Here is a 19,056-nt window from a genome sequence, read left to right on the forward strand (position 1 = left end):
CCATGCCCTGGGTGGAAGGCAGGCATTTAACCTCTGAGCCACGCAGGCGTCCCGAAGTCAGTTTTTTTAATATATCATTTGCAAATAGTATATAAGTGAAGTATCAAATTTGAAAAAGCGTGAACTCCACATACTTCTGTAATATCTCAAAAAAATTTTTTTTTAGATTTTATTTATTTATTCATGAGAGAGGCAGAGACACAGGCAGAGGGAGAAGCAGGCTCCCTGCGAGGAACCTGATGTGGGACTCGATCCTGAGAATCTGGGATCATGCTGAACTGAAGGCAGACGCTCCACCACTGAGCTACCCGGGCATCCCTAATATCTCAAAATTTGCACTTAATTCCATCTGTTGGTTTGCCAAGTACCCCCAGTACCAAGTGGACAAGGAGAAACTGAAGAGGCAGCATGGTCCAGATTGGTAGAGGCAGTTTTAGTACATAAATTTTTTTGCATACTTCTTTTTTTAAGATTTATTTGTTATTCATGAGAGATACACAGAGAGAGACAGAGACACAGGCAGAAGGAGAAGCAGGCTCCCTCCAGGGAGCCCGATGTGGGACTCAATCCAGGATCCGAGCTGAAGGCAGGCACCCAACTGCTGAGCCACCCGGGTAGCCCTTTTTACATATTTTAATACATACTTATTACAAAGCTTGTCTTGGGCAACCACAAAGTCAGTCAATTTCTGTATTCACCTGCCAAACCTTAAAAGTTTACATAGAGGCCTTAACTGGGCTCAGTCACATATACTGTCCAGATGGCCTCCAAAATACCTATTCTAGGCTACATCCTTGAAAATGGCTCCCATTGTGGAAGCAGTGGTCAGACTGTATGTTCAAGGACAGGGAAGTGGGTAAGGAGCTTCCTGTTGCCTGGGTCCAGCTCCAGGGTCACATCTTCTTCAGTGCCATATACTGTTAATGTAATGTGAAGATATATGAAGAAAAGCAATAAAACTGGCATTGGGCCTTGTGCCTCAGATCTAGGAACCAGAAATTGACCTAAGAAGCTTTAAGGGAATCCATTAGCCCATGAGCTTCACTCTCTTTCTCCATCCTTTATAAATAGAAAAACTTGAGATGAACACTAAGTTGTTTTGTGAGGAAGTGGAATTTGTTTAAAGCAGTTAGTTATTCTAGATAAACATTTGTTCAGTTTAGTTATAAAAGTAAAATTCCATTAAAATAAATTTCATTATAAAGAAGGATGTAGTGTAACAGATGTTTCAAAGAAGAAAATGCCATGTTGATTCTCATAATTCTGTATTACACATAGTCCCAAATAGCAGGTTCTTTCTTTGGACTGGCCATGTGACAGCCAATCCAAACCAGAAGAATTTGCGTGTGTGCGTGGTGCTGGTGGTTGTAACAGAGAGCTGGCAGTGGGCTTTTTACCCTGGTGCCTTCGTGGCCCTGCAGCCTCCAACACAGTTTGAGGCGACTCCACTGTCTTCACCTTCTTGGGGGGGAAGTAACCCAAAAGGATGGCCTCTGTGTTTTATAAGATGCCCAGTGCCTCCTGCTTGTAGAGTTAACTGATGAAAACTGAGTGGGAAATTCGTTTATTTACAGCACCTCTAGCCTGAGAATGTTACTTCTAGCACCGTATTAAGTTTTTTCTTATTAATTTAGAACATTTTCAAACCTGTAGAAAAATTGAGAGTACAGTGAACACCCATACACTCCTTCCCTCGTTTTTGTTTTGTTTTCCCTTCCCTAGGTTTAACAAGCTATTAACATCTTACTACTCCTTCCGTGGCTATCTCTGCCTCCCTCCCTGCCGCCTCATCTCTTCGCTTTGGCCAAACCTTCTGACACTTCACCAACATAAAATACCACTTTACTCCTAGACCCTTGGGGCCATACTGATACTCATTAAAGGCAGAGGGGTGTTCTTTCCCCACACCCGTAATACCCTTAGCACATTGAGACAGTAAGCATTAATTCAGTGACAACCTAGTTATCCTGCCCAGAAGTTCTTTACAGCTGTTTGTTTTATTTACAGTCTGTGATCTAATCACGTTTCATGCATTGTGCTCACTCTAGAACGGTCCTCCCGCCCTTCCTGTCTTCTTCATGACATTGAATGCTTTGCAGAGTACAGATCAGTTCCTTATGATTAGGTTTAGGTCATACTCTTCTGGCAGGAACCCCATGGATTCTTGGAACCACATATATGGAGCAGCTTCTGTTTCTCAGCAGTTTAAACCCTCAATGACCCCTTGCCCCTATCACTTATATTGGGAATTTTCCAAAAGTATTCATTCTACATTAATTCGCTGCTATTCTGTGAAGAGCTTCCTTTTTTTTTTCTCTTTTCTCTTCCTGTCTCCCACCTTTGTTTGTTTGTTTAAGATTTAGTCGTTTTAGGGGCAGCCCCGGTGGCGCAGCGGTTTAGCGCCGCCTGCAGCCTGGGGTGTGATCCTGGAGACCTGGGATCGAGTCCCATGTCGGGCTTCCTGCATGGGGCCTGCTTCTTCCTCTGCCTGTGTCTCTGCCTCTCTCTTGCTCTCTCTGAATGAATAAATAAATAGATCTTTAAAAAAAAAAAAAAAAGATTTAGTCATTTTAGAAAGAGTACACAAGCTGGGTGTGGGGAGAAAGAGAGAGGAAGCAGACTCCCTGCTGAGTGGGGAGCTCAGTGCAAGGCTTGATCATGACCTGAGCCAAAACCAAGAGTCCATCTGAGCCACCCAGGTGCCCATCCCAGCTTTAAACAAACAAACAAAAAAAACATTTATTATGGACTTATGAAATATGTGCTGTCCATTATCATCTTTATACTCGTATCCCCATTTTGGCAGGCTGGCATGCTGTGTGTATTTGTAACATTTTATTTTCATAGAATTTTCAGCTTGCAGGAAAAGTGGGAAATTTAATACTGATCCAACGTCTAATGCATCATTTATATTCAAATTTTAAGTATTGTCCCAATAATCTTTATAGCTTTTCTCTCCCTGCTCCAGGCTCTCACATTGTGTTGTTTCTCCATTCTTTTTCAATCTGAAATAATTCCTCGGCCTTTCTTGACCTTGATCCTTTTGAAGGGTACAGGTGGCTGTTTTGTAGAATGCACCTCAATTTTGTGTCATGTATTCTGGGCATGAGTACCACAAAACAATGTTTTATTCTCAGTATGCTGTCAAGAGGTAAAGCTGGTTTATGTCTGTATTGGTGAACTACATGTTGATACTTTGGTTAAATGGTGTCCTTTGATTCTCTGCCATGTAATGGTGATCATTATGGTTAATTATGGTAATATTTGTTATTAGGTGAGTAGGAATTTGTGGGGAAGTACTTTAAGATTGTGTAAGTTATCTTCTTCATCATACTTTCAACCACTACTTTTTACCATGCATTGATGATTTTGTACCTCTATCATTCCTTCTTTTAGTTCTCTCCACTTATTAACTCCTGGTTATCTTATTCAGTGGCTTCAGTTCCATAGCTACCATTCTGTATTTGATGTTGACATTGTCCCAGACTTTCTAATAGGAGCCACTTTGACATGTCCCCACTAATGTTGAGCGCTACTTTACTTTTTGGCACTAGATGCTCATAGTACTTTTCCCTGTCTCAGACTTGGAGCAGCCATTTCTCCAGGGAGCCCTGGTTCCTTTTAGTTATTTTGTGTGTGTGTTTTAAATGTTCCTCTTTATTTAGCTTTGGCTCAAAACAAAAGTTATTTTGGATTACAAGAATTTTGGGAATAATTATCTTGAAATTCAACCCCATTTTATCATAGTTGCAGATCTGATCATACTGTGTTTGATTTTCAGAATTTTTTTCGCTATGTTTCTCTAAACTTTAATATTTGGCTGAATTTTTTTCCTCTATTCGTATTATCACTATTACTATTTATCACCTAGCATTTTCCATAAAATTCAACTTAACTTACCCTCCTTGGAGAGCTATCTTTTTTTACACTGTTGTATGATTTAGATAATTATTCCTAGTCTTTTCACAGAATTCCTTTAAAAGAAAAAATCATACCTGAAAATTGAATAGAAATAAAAGATAGGAAATATGGATTGGTAAACTGTAATGGAGCCAGCACACCCTGGGCACTGTGTATCATTGTCCCATGTACCCCCACCCCCAAGATCAATGGTTTTCAGCCTGATTTTTTTTGGAAATGACTTGCAAAATGGGCAAAGATATTCTGGAAGTATAGCAGTGCTGCTTCTTTTGAGTTGGTTTCACGTTTTCAAAATGAATAAGTGGGCCACAGATGTCCTAAAGCAAGGGATGTTATTGCTTTTTCCATCTTCAGCTTATAAGGATTCTTTCTCTCAAATCATTTGAGAAAAGGAATGAGGAAAAAAAAAAAAAAAAGGAATGAGGTATACTTTGGAAATTCTCATTTAATAATAAGTGAGTCAACTTTTTTTTTTTTTTTTTTAAGATTTTAGGGATCCCTGGGTGGCGCAGCGGTTTGGTGCCTGCCTTTCACCCAGGGCGCGATCCTGGAGACCCAGGATCGAATCCCACGTCGGGCTCCCAGTGCATGGAGCCTGCTTCTCTCTCTGCCTGTGTCTCTGCCTCTCTCTCTCTCTCTCTCTCTCTGTGTGACTATCATAAATAAATAAAAATTTATAAAAAAAAAAAAAGATTTTATTTATTCATGAGAAACACAGAGAGAAGAGAGAGAGGCAGAGACACAGGCAGAAGGAGAAGCAGGCTCCGTGCAGGGAGCCTGACGTGGGACTTGATCCTGGGTCTCCAGGATCACACCCTGGCCTGAAGGCGGCGCTAAATCGCTGAGCTACCTGGACTACCCATATCAGTCAACTTTGAAAAGAGAAATAAAATCAAGTAATCTTGGTTGTCCAACAACTTATAAGAAAGCCAAATTATTGATTCTGCGCAGTCTTATGAGCCAGTGGAGAAGGTAAAATTGCTATCAGCCATGTACCTGTCATGTAGGACGATCTCACTGTGTTCTGTAATATTATATATCATTTTCAGTCTCTTCTCCCTTCCCACTACAGGGCTATACCAAGTCCATTGATATTTGGTCTGTAGGCTGCATTCTGGCAGAGATGCTGTCCAACAGGCCCATCTTCCCGGGGAAGCATTATCTCGACCAGCTGAACCACATTTTGGGTAAGGTTACCAAACGTTGTAGAGGGTAGATTTACTTAGTTCACCTTCCACAGTTTATGTTAAGAGCCACTTCATGAAACTAAGAGTAGTTTTGACAACTCTTTAACCTCTTTAACCTATGAGTTTGTAATCTTGCTTGATTCGAAATGTTAAGGATGCTGTAAAAACTTGTTAAGAAAGGTAAGCATGGGGAGATGGTGAGAAAACAGCTATTAGAGCCCATTGTGCCCTGAAGCCAATAGTGTGTGGTCAGTCTACCTGGGTCTGGATAATTAACAGCTAATTATTTTATCTGATAGGTATTCTTGGATCCCCATCACAGGAAGACCTGAACTGTATAATAAATTTAAAAGCTAGAAACTACTTGCTTTCTCTTCCACACAAAAATAAGGTGCCATGGAACAGGCTGTTCCCAAATGCTGACTCCAAAGGTAAATGTTATTTTATTGATAATTTTTCTTAGATTTAGCTGTTTATTTGCTTGTGTGTTTTACTGGTTAAATTGTTAGGTCACTAGCTTGAAAAGTTAGCCTGTTGGATAATGCCTTATTTAGTGGTCACTCTGTTTTCTCCTCTTTCATTTTTCAAGCAGTGGCATAGGATATGGGAATCTAGGAATGACTGTATCGTTTTCCACCTTATAGTTTCTTTGCTTTTTTATTTATTTGTTTTTTAAAGATTTTATTTATTTGAGAGAGAGTGCCCACATGAGTCAGGGGTAGGGTGGGGAGGGGCAGAGAGAGAGGGAGAAGCAGGCTCTCTGCTAAGCAGGGAGCCTGACACAGGGCTTGATCCCAGGACCCCAGGATCATGATCTAAGCTGAAGGCACACACTTAGCCAACTAAGCCACCCGGGCACCCCATTGCTTTTTATTTTTTAAATCTGTTTTTATTTTTAAATTATTATTTTTTTAAGTTCCAGTTTTTCAGGAGGAGCCTGTATCTGTTTACATTGTTCAAAGACAAATACTTCTTTTTATTTTTTATTTTTTCAAGATTTTATTTTATTCATGAGAGATGCAAAGGCAGAAGCAGGCTCCCTGCAGGGAGCCTGTTGTGGGACTCAGTCCCAGGACACCAATATCACGACCTGAGCTGAAGGCAGATGCTCAACCACTGAACCACCCAGGCGCCCGTATTTTACTATTTTTTTAAGACTTTTTTTTTATTTATATATTTGAGAGAGAGTGTGTGCACACATGAGCAGGGAGAGGAACAAAGGGAGGGAAAGCATATTCACATTGAGCATGGAGCCTGATGCGGGGCTCAGTTCCACAACTCTGAGATCATGACCTGAGCTGAAATCAAGAGTCAAGACACTTAAACAACTGAGCCACCCAGGCATCCCTTATTTTATTCTTCCTTTTTTTTTTTTTTTTTTTCAAGTATACATGTGCAAGCCTTCCCCGCCCGGCCCTCACCCCGTGTGGAGTGAGAACTTAGAATCTCGAGATCACAGGTCACATGCTTTACCCACTGAGCCAGCCAGGCACCCCTCTTTGCTCCCTTTCAAAAAAGTTTTTTTTTTTTTATTGTACTTGACATACAATAATAAATTAGTTTCAGGTATGCAGCATAGTTATTCCATAATTACATACATTATGAAATGCTCACCACGATAAAAGCATTACAGTATTGACTATATTTCCTATACCGTGCTTTTTGTCCTTGTGACGCACTTACTTTAGAACTGGAAGTTTGACGGGATCCCTGGGTGGCGCAGTGGTTTGGCGCCTGCCTTTGGCCCAGGGCGCAATCCTGGAGACCCGGGATCGAATCCCACATCGGGCTCCCGGTGCATGGAGCCTGCTTCTCCCTCTGCCTGTGTCTCTGCCTCTCTCTCTCTCTGTGTGTGACTATCATAAATAAATAAAGAAAAAAAAAATAAAATAAAGAACTGGAAGTTTGTACCTCTTAATCCTTTTCACCTACTTTTTAACTTGGATTAAGTTCACATTTTTAGGATTCAGAAAGTTTGGGAGCCTGCAACACAAATTACACTATTTTCATCTTGTTATTGCATAATTGATCAGGTCATGTTTCTTTGAAGAATAACTTATGGAGAGTAAAATTCATCCTTTTTAATTGTGTGGTCTTTGACTTTTAACAAATGTATATAGTCACATAACTGCCACCAAAATCAAGATATGGATTATTTTCATCACCCCAAAAGTTGCTCCTTGTACCCATTTCTCTTCCTTAGTCCCTGGCAATCCCTGATCTCATTTCTCTGTTTATAGTTTGCCTTTTCCAGAATGTTATAGAAATTGTAATTAATTAGGCAGTATGTAGCCTCTTATGTCTGGATTCTTCCACTCAGTGTAATGCATTTGGGAATTACCAATATTTCTTTTTTCCTTTCTTTATTTCTTGAGAAAAGGCACATATGTGTGCATGTGTGCAGGACGGGGAGGGGCAGAGGGAAAGGGAAAAAGAATCTTTTTGGGGGGCGGGGAGAATCTTAAGCACACTCACACTGGGCTCGATCTCATGACCCTGAGATCATGACCTGAGCCAAAATCAAGAGTTGGATGCTTAACCAACTGAGCCACCCAGGTGCCCCAAGATATATCAACATTATTGCTTGTATCAGTCTCTTGAACAGATGGTGCCAGGAGATCTCTATATGTCACACCCCCCCCTATAAAAACCTAAAAATGGAATATAGGCCTAAAACTATTAAACTTCAGGAAGACAGAACAGAATCTTTATGACCCTAGGTTGGACAAAGATTTCTTAGATAAAATAGCAGGAGCATTCATCCATAAAAGAAAGATGATAGATTTCATTTTACCCTTTTATATTTTAAGTTAACTTTAATAATTATTTATCCTTTATGCCTATTTAGCATGTATCTGTTAAATATATTAGGTGGTTGTGCTTTTTGTTTTCTCATTGGTGGCTGTTTTTAAAAGCTTTATTACAGAATTGTGGTAGGCAGAGTAATGACCACATCCCCAAAGATGTCCACATCCTAATCCCCAGGATCTGTGAATATATTAGGTGACATGGAAAAGAGGAATTAAGGTTGCTTATCATCTGATTTTAAGAAGGTGGAGATTGTTGTGCACTATCTCAGTGGGCCCAGTATAATCACAAGGGTCCTTAAAAGTGCAAGAAGAAATCAGAATAGGAAACCAGAGAGAGGGAAGCCCCAGTGGCTCAGCGGTTTAGCGCCACCTTCAGCCCAGGGCGTGATCCTCGAGTCCCCAGGATCGAGTCCCACATCAGGCTCCCTGCATGGAGCCTCTGCCTCTGTCTCTCTCTTTCTCTCTCTCTCTCTCTCTCTCTCTCTCTCTCTCTGTGTGTGTGTGTGTCTCATGAATAAATACAATCTTTAAAAAAAATTTTTTTTAAATAAAAAAGGAAACCAGAGAGAGAGCAACTTGCCAACATCCAACATCTTAGGACTTGTTCTTTCATAGCTTTCTTTATCTTCATACAGATTTATATTTTTACCTAAAATTTCCTTTCTATAAATAATTACTATGTCAGCTACTTTATTTGGTAAAAAATCAAAAGTTTTAGGAATATTCAATTTAAAAAGTGAAATCCCTTTATAATTAAGGTCACCGTTAATAGAATTGTGTCTGAGTGTCTTTCCATGTTAGTACATGGATCTGGCTTTTCTTTAATGATTTAAAAACATTTCATCCAGGGGAGCCTGGCTGGCTCAGTTGGTAGGGCATGAGACTCTTAATCTCAGTCAAGGCCATGAGCTCAGGCTCCATGCCCAACATATTTCATCTAGTCTTTCGGAAGCATTATTTAAAACCACAATATTTCATCTAGTCTTTCGGAAATTCAGCTTTTTCTACCTTTTACTGTTTTGTGTGTATGTCTATTTTTGTTTTGCTTTAATAATTGTCAGCTTAGCTGTTGAATTTGTTTAATGTACTAACCTGAGTCAAAGTTCAGAAACACTTGGTGGTTTAAAATTGAATTTCTTGGGATCCCTGGGTGGCGCAGCGGTTTGGCGCCTGCCTTTGGCCCAGGGCGCGATCCTGGAGACCCGGGATCGAATCCCACATCGGGCTCCCGGTGCATGGAGCCTGCTTCTCCCTCTGCCTGTGTCTCTGCCTCTCTCTCTCTCTCTGTGACTATCATAAATAAATAAAAAATTAAAAAAAAAATTGAATTTCTTTTGAATATAGAAGGAACTATCTTTTAAAACCTCTGATAATGAAGGTAGTGTGTTACCATGAGAGACAGTTTGGAAATCTAGAAAGAATAGTAGGTAAAAGAAACACTTAATTACCAGAATCCCAAAGTAACCTTTAACATTTTGCTATGGCAATGGGTGCATAGCTTTAACCTATTTAGTTATAATTCTGTAATTACATAATGTATTATAATTGTAAGATTTTAAAAAATTATACCTGTACATGCATTGCATTTGTTACTGATTAGATGGGCTTGTATTCTGTGTTGTCCCAAGCATGTTACATAAATCTTACTTCCTAAGTTGCTTTTGTAAGAGGTGGATGCACAACAAAACTGCATAATTAAAACTTTATAATAAATAGACTTCCAGGCTTCCCCTGTTTATTTCCTCGCTCTTTTATTGTTATGATTAGTATCAAATTAGATGAGATTTGTATTTAGATTATCATCTTTATTTATTTTTTTTAATTTTTTTTAAATTTTATTATTTATGATAGTCACAGAGAGAGAGAGAGGCCGAGACACAGGCAGAGGGAGAAGCAGGCTCCATGCACTGGGAGCCCGATGTGGGATTTGATCCCGGGTCTCCAGGATCGCGCCCTGGGCCAAAGGCAGGCGCCACCCAGGGATCCCTAGATTATCATCTTTAAATTAAAGCTATGAACTTTAAGATTGGTTTATTTAGATAATAATTAACATTACTAAAACCCAGGACTCCTGGGTGGCTCAGTGGTTGAGTGTCTGCCTTCAGCTTGGGGCGTGATCTTGGAGTCTCACATTGGGCTCCCCCCATGGGGAACCTGCTTCTTCTTCTGCCTGTGTCTCTGCCTCTCTCTGTGTGTTTCTCCTGAATAAAATTTTTAAAAAATCTTTAAAAATTACTAAAATCCAGAGATTTAATTTTGAAATATAGGCTTTAGATGAAAATAATGAAGCAGGGAGGGGACTATAAATAGAATAAAGAAAGAGGGAAAATGGGATTGGTAGTGCTGGAGTGAGCAACATAGCATTACGATGTTAGGAACACAGGCTTTCCAGCCAGACCTCCTGGTTTCAGTTCATAGCCAAGCCACTTACTAGCTGCGTGAACTTCAGACAAACTTTTTAACCCCTTTGGGTCTCAGTTTTCCCATTTGTTTATTTATTTATTTAGAATTTTTTAAGATTGATTTATTTGAGAGAGTAAGCACGTGAGCCAAGAGAGGGGCAGAAGGGGAGGGAAAGAATCTCAAACAGACTCCCTATTGAACTCAGAGCCAGATGGGGGCTCAATCCTAGGACCCTGAGATCATGACCTGAGCCAAAATCAAGAGTCAGAGTCCTAACCAACTGAGGCGCCCCTCCCGATTATAAAATAGAGTTAGTAATAGTACATGCATCACAAGGTTGTATAAAAGTCTAGACTATTGGAATTTGTAGGTCTAGATTCTGAGATCGTAAGACTGAATTTTTTCATTTATATATCTCAGAGGTCTTTTCCATATGCCTAGTTATAAAGAAAGCTAGGTAGTAGTCCCTAATAAGGATGACTATAGTGTCTTTAACCAGTTTCATATTGGACTTAAAGTTCACTTCAGTTATCTATTGCTGCATAACAAACCACAGTTTGGGGCCTTATAATGACCACCACGTATTTGTTCATAAATCTGTTGACCTGGGCGTAGCTAAGTGGGTCTGCTTAGGTCTCCTCAAGTTGCATGGTCCGAAGTAGCCTTACCACATCTTGCAGTTGCTTTTCCTTTGTGCCATTGCCTGTCATCTTACAGTAGACCCAAATGGGTGACTTATGACATCAGCAGAAATATTCCAAAAGAGAAAGAACAGAAGCTGCAAGGTCTGAGAATAGCAGACACTTCTGCCACAATCTGTTGGTCAAAGCAAATGACAAGGTCAGCAAAGATTCAAGTGGTGGAAAAAAAAACTCACCATTTTTGAGAGGGATTTGTGGCCATATTTAATCTGCCACCAGATTCTTTCTAGTTTTTTACTATAATGTACATAATTTCATTTATTTTAATAAATAGATCTGAGTGTTCTGTGCCATCGGATTTCTAAGACCCTGGACTTAGAACAACTATAAAATTGATTACCTGGGGATCCCTGGGTGGCGCAGCGGTTTAGCGCCTGCCTTTGGCCGAGGGCGCGATCCCGGAGATCCGGGATCGAATCCCACGTCGGGCTCCCGGTGCATGGAGCCTGCTTCTCCCTCTGCCTGTGTCTCTGCCTCTCTCTCTCTCTCTGACTATCATAAAAAAAAAAAAAATTGATTACCTGCCTGCATGGAGCGAATAGTCTGGACTAGTATAAAAATGACGTGAATAATAAATGGAAGACTTCAGGGAACTCACAACTCTAAAACTTTCAAGCTGAAACACTGGCAGTTTTAAGTCTGGTTAATGATAGTTTACAAAAAAGAAAATGTAAATATCTCAAATATAGGAAAAGATATTATTATTTCGGATATGAAAATTGAAAGATCAGTAATCCCTCCCCCCGGCCTCCAGTAGAACGCACCAAGGTTGATGATCCACCATGTGATCAAGGCTGTGGGGAAGATGGATGTTTTCAGAGACAGCTGATGGCCTGTAGATTGTTTGAGTCTCTCTGCAGGCAGTTTAGCAGTTCTGTCGCATTTTTTTGTCCCAGCAATTTAGGGTATTGAACTTTTGGATCTGCCAACCAAATGGGAGAGAAGTGACATTTTAATTTTTTTTTTTTTTTCGACTGAGGCGGGGCACCTGGCTCGCTCAGTAGGGCATGGACTCTTAATCTCAGGATCATGAGTTCAAGCCCCACATTGGGCATAGAGCTTACTTAATAAAAGAAAAACAAATCCTGAGATTGAATATATGTCAGATATTTATTAGAAATTTCTGATTGCTGAGTCCTTTGAATAGTAGTATTGTGTATTTTTCTTCAAAAGAGTTTAGTTTAGGATTCTCTCCAAAATTACTCCAGTGAGGGGGAAGAAATGATTATTATTCAACAGATGGTACTGGGCTAGTTGAATAACTATTTGGAAGAAAATCAGTTTAAATCATTACTCACACTTCAAAGTGAATTCCGAAAGAATTGATAATTAGATATATTTTTTTAAAAAAACATGCCATTAAAAGCCAATGATATTTTAGAGTATTCAGTATTTTTTTTGATCTCCTACTGGAGAAAGACTGTCTTCCTAAGCTCTAAAAACATACAAACCAAGAAGATAAACATAAAAGAAAAATGATATATTTGATCACATAAAAGTTTATTTAGTTTTTTTTTTTTTCCCACAAAGAAGCTTAAAACTTAAAATAGATAGGTCAGGTCTATTTTACGCCTGAGCAATAGGTGTAAAATGTTCCAAATTGAAAAACATTTGAAGGATCCCTATCCTAACTATTGATGCTTTTTTTTTTTTTAATTTTTTTAAACATTTTTTTTTAATCTTTATTTATTTATGATAGTCCCAGAGAGAGAGAGAGAGGCAGAGACATAGGCAGAGGGAGAAGCAGGCTCCATGCACCGGGAGCCCGATGTGGGATTCGATCCCGGGTCTCCAGGATCGCGCCCTGGGCCAAAGGCAGGCGCCAAACCGCTGCGCCACCCAGGGATCCCCCCAACTATTGATGTTAAGGTGTCATAGCACAGTGGTTTAGGCTATGTGCTCTAGAACCAGCCTGAATTCATATGGGCCCCACCACCTCAAATCTTTGACTTTGAACAAGGTATTTAACTTCTCTATTTCACAATTTCCTCATCTCAATTGGAACAAATTGGATTTCCCACCTCATAGGGTAATTGTGGGAGACTTCCATGAATTATTAGTTTATTGCTATTAGACTAGTTAATATTAGTAGTGCCTGAAGAACCTTCAATGGCCAAAATGTAATAGGTGTAGGAATTCTTAAAAACTAGAAAGAATGATGGACATAGAAAATAACTAGTGCATATTTCACAGAAGCAATAGATGACATCATGAAAAGTGGACATGCTCAGCAGCCTCCATGGAACAGAGAGGCTTCTAACTAAAGGGTCATTGGTGACTACATAAGAGTAATTGAGGAACCCCTGTGTGGCTTAGTTGGTTGACTGTGCGACTCTTGGTTTTGGGTCAGGTCATGATCTCAAGATTGTGAGATCAAGCCCCGCAGCAGACTCCTCACTCAGTTCAGAGTCTGCTTGAGATTCTCTCTCCCTCTGCCTCCCACCTAGCTTATGTGTGCCCTTTCTCTCCCAAATAAATAAATCTTAAAAAAAAAAAAAAAAGGTAGTTGAAGCACTGAGTATGAGCAGGAAGTTCGAACTGGAAAGTGCAGACAGGAACAACTAGTCCAGATGAGGGGAGCTGGCTGTGGTCAGGCCACAGCATTGTGGAGGTTTGGCTTTGAATAGGGAGAGGGTCTCCTCTTTCCTCTTTCCTCAGTAGCACAGAGTAATGAAGTTCACATGGCAGGAAAGATATGATTCAAGCTGTCTGAGTTGAATCTTGAAATAGAGAAGCAGCTGAGCAGAAAAATTCCCAGAACTTTGGGGAGATCCTTGATATGATTAAAAATCTTGTGTTTTTGTGGTACATAGTTCTCAATAGCATCCTTCTTAGACCTCTGAGTTCCCCCAGGCTCTTTCAGGGTGTCTATAGGGTTAAAACTATTTTCATAGTTTTAAGGTATTCTCACACTTTCTCTATGCTGCCATCTGCACTCTTGGTGCAGTGAGCACGACTGCCAGCACCTCGACCCAGGACAAGGCAGTGGCAGTACCCTGTCCTCATAGCTAAAAACCAGTGCCAGCTGCACATAAGAATGTCCCTGACAGAGCACTGAAAAGTCCTTACTTTATTAAATCCCACCCTTCGGGGATCCCTGGGTGGCGCAGCGGTTTGGCGCCTGCCTTTGGCCCGGGGCGCGATCCTGGAGACCCGGGATCGAATCCCACATCGGGCTCCCGGTGCATGGAGCCTGCTTCTCCCTCTGCCTGTGTCTCTGCCTCTCTCTCTCTCTCTCTCTCTGTGACTATCATAATTAAATAAATAAAAAAAAAAAATTAAATCCCACCCTTCTCACATGTCTTTTGCACTTTCTGTGTGACAAAATGAGAGCATGAACACATACTGAATGCAGTGGGAGTGCTTACACAGGTTGGACTATGTCTGAATTAACTGGTTTTTAAGATTAATCATCAACAGGTTTTAAGAGTAGGGTTCTAAGATCGGGAAGTTTGAGAAGCATTGTTGCAGTGACACAGTTTGAACAGCTAGGTCTTTTTCTCTGGCCCTGCTCAGAAATCCAGGTTGAGGTTGGGAGTGACAGGTTGAAGCCTTGATCTCTGAGGAGAGTTTTGCTGGATAGGTGAGATGGACCCGCTGTGGTGCTATGGAGAGCCAATCCTATGGTTCACCCTAGAGTCTGGGCTAAGATGGGAAGAAAAAATAGCTCATGGATCAGAAGGGCAGGGTCTTGTTGCTTTGTAACCACTGAAGTTAAAGAGAAGGTGTGGGGTTCTAGGAAGATACCAAGGAGAGTCCAGGATTGTGGTTAGATGTAATCCCAGCCTCAAAGGGACTTCCAGTCTTTTAGGGGAAATAAAGCCTGTATCCAAGGAAACATACGCACAGGCAGAGTGATTCATGCCATCTGAGTGATGCCAGTGGATTGCTGTGTGGCGTGGGAGGAGGGAGGCCAGGCACTCTGACTGTGAGATCAGCACCTGCCAGCTGCTTCCCGTTTCTCTCCTTTTCCCCTTCTGTAGCTGTGAATAACGCAGAAATAGCACAAGCAATAAAAGGAAGCTAGAGATCCAGTTATTTTTCAAGCAGAAAAAAAAGCTATCTTCCTTTGCAATTTTTGCCTGTATGTTTAAGGGCCTAGAATTTAACTTGAAGGAACTAAAAGGTCTATTTTAAAGCTGTTTAAGTTACCAAATACCAGCTGCTTTGAAGTGCTTCCCAACTTAGTACCAACAAGATTTAGAGGGGAAAAGTATCCCCCAGCAGCTTAGAAACAATGATGTTACAATCTATGGCCAAACTCTCCTGGATTTTTCCTGACAGAGGGTATCTAATTGGACAAAAGGCCAAATAGCTTCTAATCTCAAGAAAGTTTTTGAGGAGTGTCTGAGTAGTTGAGTTGGTTTAGTGTCCGACTCTTTAGGCTCAAGTCATGATCTCAGGGTTGTGAGATTGAGTCCCATGTCAGGCTCTATGCTCAGTGTGGAGTCTACTTGGGATTCTCTTCCTCTACTCCATGCACACACACATGCTTTCTCAAATTATAATAAATAAAAATCTTTAAAAAAAGTTTGGGGAATGTCTGTGAGTTCTTTTATGGAGAGAGAACAGGGGTAGGTTTATTACCTGTGTTACAGGTAATATTATCTGTGTTACAGATAGTAAGACTGATGCCCAGCAACTGGCATGTCATGTGTTCACACATCTGCCAGGGGTTCTGTGAAACTTAGATTGGGGCCAGAGGCACCTGAGTTCATCATTGTACTGCATTGTCCAGACTCTTGAGAGAGCTGCCTCTGAAACCTAGCCTGTTCATGGGCCCCTGAGCCCCCATGTCCTGGCTGCAGGGATAAATACCTTTCCTGCCCAAGACACTGCTTTAGTCAGCACTCTAGATTCCTAAGAGCTTCCTTCCTCTCCTGAAAAGTCCTCATAAAGCCTATAAAGCAAAGTGTCACTGTTCCCGAATTTGTTCCCGAATTTCCTACAGTACATTCATGTGTATTGAAGAGATTATAGAGGCAAAAATAAATTTAAAAATGTACTATTTGTAGAAATGCGTTATGTAAAAAACTTTTTTACAGTTTGTCTTGTGGACATGAGAAAAGTTCTGTGTTGTGTGGAATTTCTCATGACATCCAGCATGTGGTTTACCACGTAGATTATCTCACAGTTGTCTTGAAGATTAAGGATGAGTGACGTGCAATAAGGGAAGTCACAGATGGGAGACAGAGCTGAGTATCCACACTGAGGCATGCTCACACATGTGCACACATGTCCTCTCACGCCTCTGCTTTCAGTCACCTCAGACAGTAAATTGCTGCTTTGAACTCTCCTGAGATTGACTTCAGGCACACAAGTGGTCAGTCACTTAAGATTCTGACTGTATACAGGCCTGCTGCTCTCACGGGTTGAACACAGCTTTTAGTGAATAAATGATTAAAATGATTTTCCTTTACCATTTTACTCTCAGGACTTAGTGATATGTGCTAATTTGCAGATGAGTGAGGTTGACAACCTCATAAGTTATCACTGATAAACAAGGCTTCATTGAGTAGATGGCGATGTTTTCATTTTTGGTTTTATTTTATTTTTTAAAGATTTTATTTATTCATGATAGAGAGAAAGAGGCAGAGACACAGGCAGAGGGAGAAGCAGGCTCCACGCAGGGAGCCCCATGTGGGACTCGATCCCAGGACTCCAGGATCACGCCCTGGACCAAAAGCAGGCGCCAAACCACTGAGCCACCCAGGGATCCCCCAGTTTTATTTTATTGATCACCATTCTGGTTTTTTTGTTTGTTTGTTTGTTTTTAAGTATTCCCTTTTTTTTTTTTTTAAACTTTATTTATTTATTCATGAGAGAGGCAGAGAGACAGGCAGAGGGAGAAGCAGGCTCCATGCAGGGAACCCAACATGGGACTCGATCCTGGGTCTCCAGGATCACACCCTGGGCCGAAGGCAGGCGCTTAACCACTGAGCCACCCAGGGATCCCCTTGATCACTGTTCTTTAAAAAAGAATGTTCTTTTTATTCCCTAGTAGTTTTTCAGACTTGGAATGGATTATCAGACTTGTTTCTTGGAATCCTTGGATTTTTTAGGGGTGCCTCAGAGCTATGAGCTAGGACTTAAGAAAGATGGATAGCTCCCTACTCCGTCGATAGCCTTGAATTTGAGAAAAGGACCTGCTACATGAATTGGAAACACTGTTCTAAGCATTGTCAAATAAAAGCAGACACTTTTTTTAAAAGCTCCCTTTGCTGCTTCTTTACCAGAGCGATAATGTCTTTTCTAGCATGTATTCTTTCTCATTGAAATCTGCGCCTGATACTAAATGCAGGAAGTGTTCGGTCACATTTCCCTTAACCCGTGTTCCAGCCACTGTCAGCCATGACCTTTGGCTTTTCTCGTGGCTTGAAGTAGTGCCTGGACACTAGCTATTGAGGCCACCAGGGTGAGCTAATCATTAGCTGTCCCTCCATCTTGATCTGGTTGATGCTACACTTGCTTCCTATTCCTGTACTCTCTACACAGAAATATTCAGCTGCTCGCTACTGACCAGATCAAGAGAATACTTAGAGGGTGCCTGGCTGGCTCAGTCAGAGGAGCATGTGACTGATGTAGAGGTCATGGGTTTGAGCCCCATGTTGGGTGTAGGGATTACTTAAATAAATTAATAAACTTTAAAAAAAAAAAAAAAAGAGAGCATACTTTTGTTTTGGGCCTTGGAGAAAGATGCCAAGCTGCAGAGTGGGCCAGGGGGCCTGTGCTTCACATGTGGATCTCAGCCAGGACCTGGAAACCACACAGGAGAACAAGTGATCATTGTCTTCTGTGACCTTAGAGGCCTTCTTTATATGTTGAAAGATAAACTGACCATTGCAGAGAGGACTTTGGATTTCAGAGAAATACATACAGAACACTTTACCTTCAGATGCCTACAAAACAGAAGAATGATTTAGGGGAAAAAAATCCAGGTTTTGTAGGAAGAGTTGGGTTTGAACCCTAGGCTTCCACTTTCAGCCTTTGGCTGATCATATCACCTTTCTGAGTCTAGGTCTGCAATTGTTAGATTAGCCACAGTCTTGAGAAGCTCAGAGAGGTAATAGGCACCCAGTGTGCTGCTGGCTCTTCTCCCCATAGTGATGCTTAGTTCCATTGTTTCATGGGTCCATTTACTTAAACAGGAAATGGAAAGTAGTCAGTAAATGTTCCTTTGGCTTCTCACCACTGCAAAACCTTTCTCTTTGTAGCTCTGGATTTACTGGACAAAATGTTGACATTCAACCCTCACAAGAGGATTGAAGTAGAACAGGCTCTGGCCCATCCGTATCTGGAACAGTATTATGACCCAAGTGATGAGGTAAGACCTATACCCTGGCTGCTGCTTCAGGAATATCTATCAGGCAGCAGTAGGCCCAACCAGGAAGGGCCCAGATGTCATGTTAGATTGGTTCTGAGAAGTGTATGGTGCCACACCTGGTCCTCTCAGCCTGCATTGTCTGCCTGAGGACTAGTACTATGACAGCTTGAAACCTCTCCCTACCCCACCCCCCAAGCCCCTTCTGTCTCAGAAAGCTTCCTCCAGGGCACCTGCAGCAGAGGTGGGACTGGGGAAATAGATGAATAAAGGGGAGCACGAATAAACAAGCAGTCCAAGGCTAGAGAATGTGGTCATGGTCTGTGGCAGGAAGAGCTACCTCAATCACAGTGCCTGTCTGAGGGTGGAAAGGAGGCCAACTGCCTGCTTGGAGAGGGGCATTGCAAGGGGGGCGGTCGGACGTCGTGCCTGGTATGCCTCCTTAGGTATGGGGATACTAGAGCCTCTTGTGGTGAGAAGTGCGTCCAGAGGTGGATGTGGCAGGCCTCCAAAGCCAGGTAAAGATCCTGTGTGTCATGTTTATCTCTAAGAAAGTCCCAGTTCCTTAGCCTCTTGGATTCTTCTGGGGCTTTATTCTCTGGATGGTAATGAAGAAAAATGTAGTATGAACCAAAGTTTGGATCTTTCTAGTGGAGGCTCATGCAGAGACAGTAAGCTTTCATAAGAGAACCAAGCGGAGTGTGTTAAAAGGA

General features: G+C 41.3%; 1 protein-coding gene across 2 annotated transcripts in view; it reads left to right on the forward strand.

The window, feature by feature from the left end:
- MAPK1 (mitogen-activated protein kinase 1) overlaps positions 1-19,056 on the forward strand; it is a 120,854-nt gene that overhangs the window by 90,165 nt on the left and 11,633 nt on the right. For both annotated transcript variants that reach the window (XM_072723414.1, XM_072723413.1), the window contains 3 exons: positions 4,994-5,108; positions 5,408-5,539; positions 18,237-18,346. In XM_072723414.1, coding sequence (XP_072579515.1) covers positions 4,994-5,108; positions 5,408-5,539; positions 18,237-18,346 — 357 coding nt within the window. The remainder of the gene's footprint in view (positions 1-4,993; positions 5,109-5,407; positions 5,540-18,236; positions 18,347-19,056) is intronic.

This window comes from Vulpes vulpes, chromosome 10 (genome assembly GCF_048418805.1).
Source record: "Vulpes vulpes isolate BD-2025 chromosome 10, VulVul3, whole genome shotgun sequence".
Lineage (NCBI taxonomy): Eukaryota > Metazoa > Chordata > Mammalia > Carnivora > Canidae > Vulpes > Vulpes vulpes.